General features: G+C 33.9%; 1 protein-coding gene across 1 annotated transcript; it reads right to left on the minus strand.

Moving 5' to 3' along the window:
• Nucleotides 1–1,751: 1,751 nt before the first annotated feature.
• On the minus strand, nucleotides 1,752–2,909 carry LOC127085310 (glutathione S-transferase F9). The gene is made up of 2 exons (XM_051025833.1): nucleotides 2,586–2,909; nucleotides 1,752–2,412 (listed from the first exon to the last, which is right to left on the minus strand). Exons 1-2 carry the CDS (start codon nucleotides 2,776–2,778, stop codon nucleotides 1,958–1,960), a joined length of 648 nt encoding a protein of 215 aa, XP_050881790.1. The 5' UTR covers nucleotides 2,779–2,909; the 3' UTR covers nucleotides 1,752–1,957.
• Nucleotides 2,910–3,281: the final 372 nt, after the last annotated feature.

Raw genomic sequence — 3,281 nt, forward strand, 5'->3', positions numbered from 1 at the left:
TGTTGTTTTTTTTGGAAAAAGTTTTTGCTTGTAAAACCCAATTCAAACCCCCATTTCTTGTGTTTTTCACACCTTCAAAGTGAATGTGTGACGTCTTCAGACCGTTCTACCTTTTGGTAAATACCTAGTACGATAAAAGATACTGAGAGCAACGCTATTATTCGGTGGATAAAACTTCATACCAGAAGCAACTCTCCAACGCCTCTCTTGGCAAACTTCTTCACTAAGGTTGTTGTTGTTCAAACCTCCAACGACTCTTTTTCTATCTCTATAAAAGGAAGTTGGAGATTCAAAGGAAGGTTACAACATCACAACATATAGAAAGATCATAGCATAACTCTGAGTTGTTCTTGTAACTGTTATAGCAAAAGATCTTAAGATTTTTTATCTTAGATTTATCTTAGAAATCTTATAAAGGTTGAAAACCTTTGTCATTGTCGCGCAATTGTTATACTTCTGATTATGTATCAAAGTACAATGGTTATTTTATCTACTAAATAATTTGTTTAAAGTAGAAGAAGTCTCTCGCCTGTGTGCTTGAGCAAGGAAGTCTTGAACCATAGGATTTAAGCAGGAAGTCTCATTCTAGGTAGATTCAACAAGGAAGTCTTGAACCAAAGGGTTTAAGCATGAAGAATTGGGCAGGGGCTTAAGCAAGGAAGTCTCATTCATGGGTGTTTGAGCAGGAAGTCTTGAACAGTGGCTTAAGCATTTGTAATCAGCTTGGTTATAATGGAAAGCTCTTGTTGAGGCAAGAGGACTGAACTATTCTCAGTTAAGGAGAGGAACCAAGATAATTTTTGTGTGTTGCTTGCATTTGCTTTTAAAGTTTATATTGTAGCTGTTGTGTTTACTCTATATCAGAGTTTGAACAATGTTCAGAATCTGAACGTCTTAATTCAGAAGTAAAATCGTTTTTAGCATAAACAATTCAATCCTCTCCTTTCTTGTGTATTTTTCTCACCTTCAACTCAAATATTTCCACGTAATACATAACTTGGCATAACTTCATTGACCTTTTTGGGGGGTTACACCATTCGGCAAGATCATTCAACGACTTCAAAATCGGCAATGTATTCTTCTTCAAGTCGATTGAAATGTCATCTCCTTTGACATAAGGTTTTAGGATATTGACCCGGGGAAATATTATAAGCATTGCTACTTGGGGCTTGAGCAAAAGTATGTGTTAGATTAGTTTTTAGAGTTCATACTGATATGTGGTTGAGCAAGGAAGGACCAGGGCAAAGAACGAGGGCTCGTTACCACCATGTAGCCACATTCAACAATGGCATGACGTCGTTCTTGAATATTGTGAAATTCAATCAAAAAGGTGAAGTGATGCACTCAAACCAATCATGAACTTAGAAAAAAAAAACATCAAAGGATGATCAGTTCAACATCAAACAAACTTATGAAGATATACAGACAATAACTAATTAACATGTCTAAACTACTCATATCTTCATAAACTATTCTTTAAAATTAGGGTTTAGGTGATCACAACTTTGGTGCTTAAGGCAAAGAAAATTATGAATTTTGAGGCATAGCCGTAAGATAACTGTCTCATTGGCCATGCAGTCTCCACAGTTTTCATATATCTTATGAATTATAATTTAAACAAATTTGTATAAATAGTTTATGACATGTTAATTAGTTATTGTCTGTATATCTTCATAAGTTCTCAATATATGAGTAGTTTAGAAATAAACTGAGAATAAGTTCTTGAAATCACACCTCATAATCAATTGTAATTGAAAATAACCAAACATCAACCTTTATTACTGCAACCAGGTTTAACAAACACATACATATATTTGGAGCTTCCTACAACATATTAACTAGAACAAACCAAACAAGAAATCAAACAGCAGGTCATTACATTACAGTAGCCTCCATTTTATTCTCAAACCATATCACTTATTTGGTGTATTTGCAATGTAGTTCACAAACCAAACCATTAGACAGGGTATTTATATAACTCGAGAACCTTCTTCCAAGATGGTCTGCTACTAATATCATCCCACCAAGCACTCACATGTTTCCTCTCTCTAACCAAATTTCCTCTCCCAGTTTGATTCACCAAATAGTGACCAAATGCAAGATGACTAAGATCAGCAAGACTGAAGAAATCACCAGCCAAGTACTTTGTTTTTGATAGTCTGTCTTCATAAATATCCAACACTTTTTTCATCTTTTCATCACTCTCTTCAATCAGTTTTTGGTCAGAAGGAACACCCTTTAATGGAGCAAACAGAACTTGGACGACCAAGTTGTAGATTGCTGGGTGAAAGTTATGAGCTTCAACTTCAAGCCATTGTTCCACAAGACCCCTTTCTTCTATTGTCTTTCCTAATAAATCAGTACCTTGGTTCTTGTACTTTTCTGCATAGTATCTTATTATAGCTCGAGATTCTGAAAAATATGTGAGAAATTATTCTATTAGTAGATCTAACATTTTGATACGAAGTTGAAAATATTAGAGATCTACAAGGTGAGGGAAACTTAAGGGTAATCTTTAACTACATAGCACCCACTAAAATAAAATAAAAGCATGGAGAAAATAGTAAATGGGTGATGTAACTAACCGTAGAGGGTAAAATCACCATCTTGAATAAGAGGAAGTTCTCCAAAAGGCTGCAGTTTGAGGAAATCGGGTTGTTTGTGTTCTCCCTTGAAGATATCGATATCAACAGCTTCAAACTCTACTTCTTTTTCAAAGAGACACACCAACACCCTTTTCGGAGAACCATAGGTTGGGCCGTACACTTTCACCACCATTTTTGTGTGTGTGTGTGTGAGTTCAGTTTGTGAATTTGTAGAATGGAGGTAAGTGGGGGTAAAAGGAAAGTTCCAAGAATGTCATGGTCATTGGATTCTTTCTAGTGGTAAATCAATTATGGCTGCAAAAAATAGTATTTACCTACCTACTCTTTCTTTAATTATAAAACGATTTTTTTATCTCAATAACCCCATTTCCCCCCTAAAATCCCAAAAAAGATACCCCGTCAATTGTATTAGTAAGATTAGAATATCTAAGTGCTATGGCTATAATGCCCTTTCCTATCCAAAATAATTACACACCTAAGGAAATTTTTATTCACACTTTAATAGACCCGTACTGATATATTTAAATTTATGTAAACTTAGAATTAATTAATTAACTAATTGTAAAAATAAACAATAATGTTATAAATTCAATTATATTAAATAATTATAAATAAAAAATATTTAAGATTAATATTTTAAAAATTTGGATAAGAGATCGATCCAATTAAATTATT

Source organism: Lathyrus oleraceus, chromosome 5 (assembly GCF_024323335.1).
Source record: "Lathyrus oleraceus cultivar Zhongwan6 chromosome 5, CAAS_Psat_ZW6_1.0, whole genome shotgun sequence".
In the NCBI taxonomy this organism is placed as follows: domain Eukaryota; kingdom Viridiplantae; phylum Streptophyta; class Magnoliopsida; order Fabales; family Fabaceae; genus Lathyrus; species Lathyrus oleraceus.

Coding starts and splice junctions, on each gene's coding strand:
- LOC127085310 (XM_051025833.1), bottom strand. CDS start 2,778: ATGGTGGTGAAAGTGTACGGCCCAACCTATGGTTCTCCGAAAAGGGTG. Junction 2,413..2,585: donor TGGTGATTTTACCCTCTACG/GTTAGTTACATC, acceptor CATATTTTTCAG/AATCTCGAGCTATAATAAGA.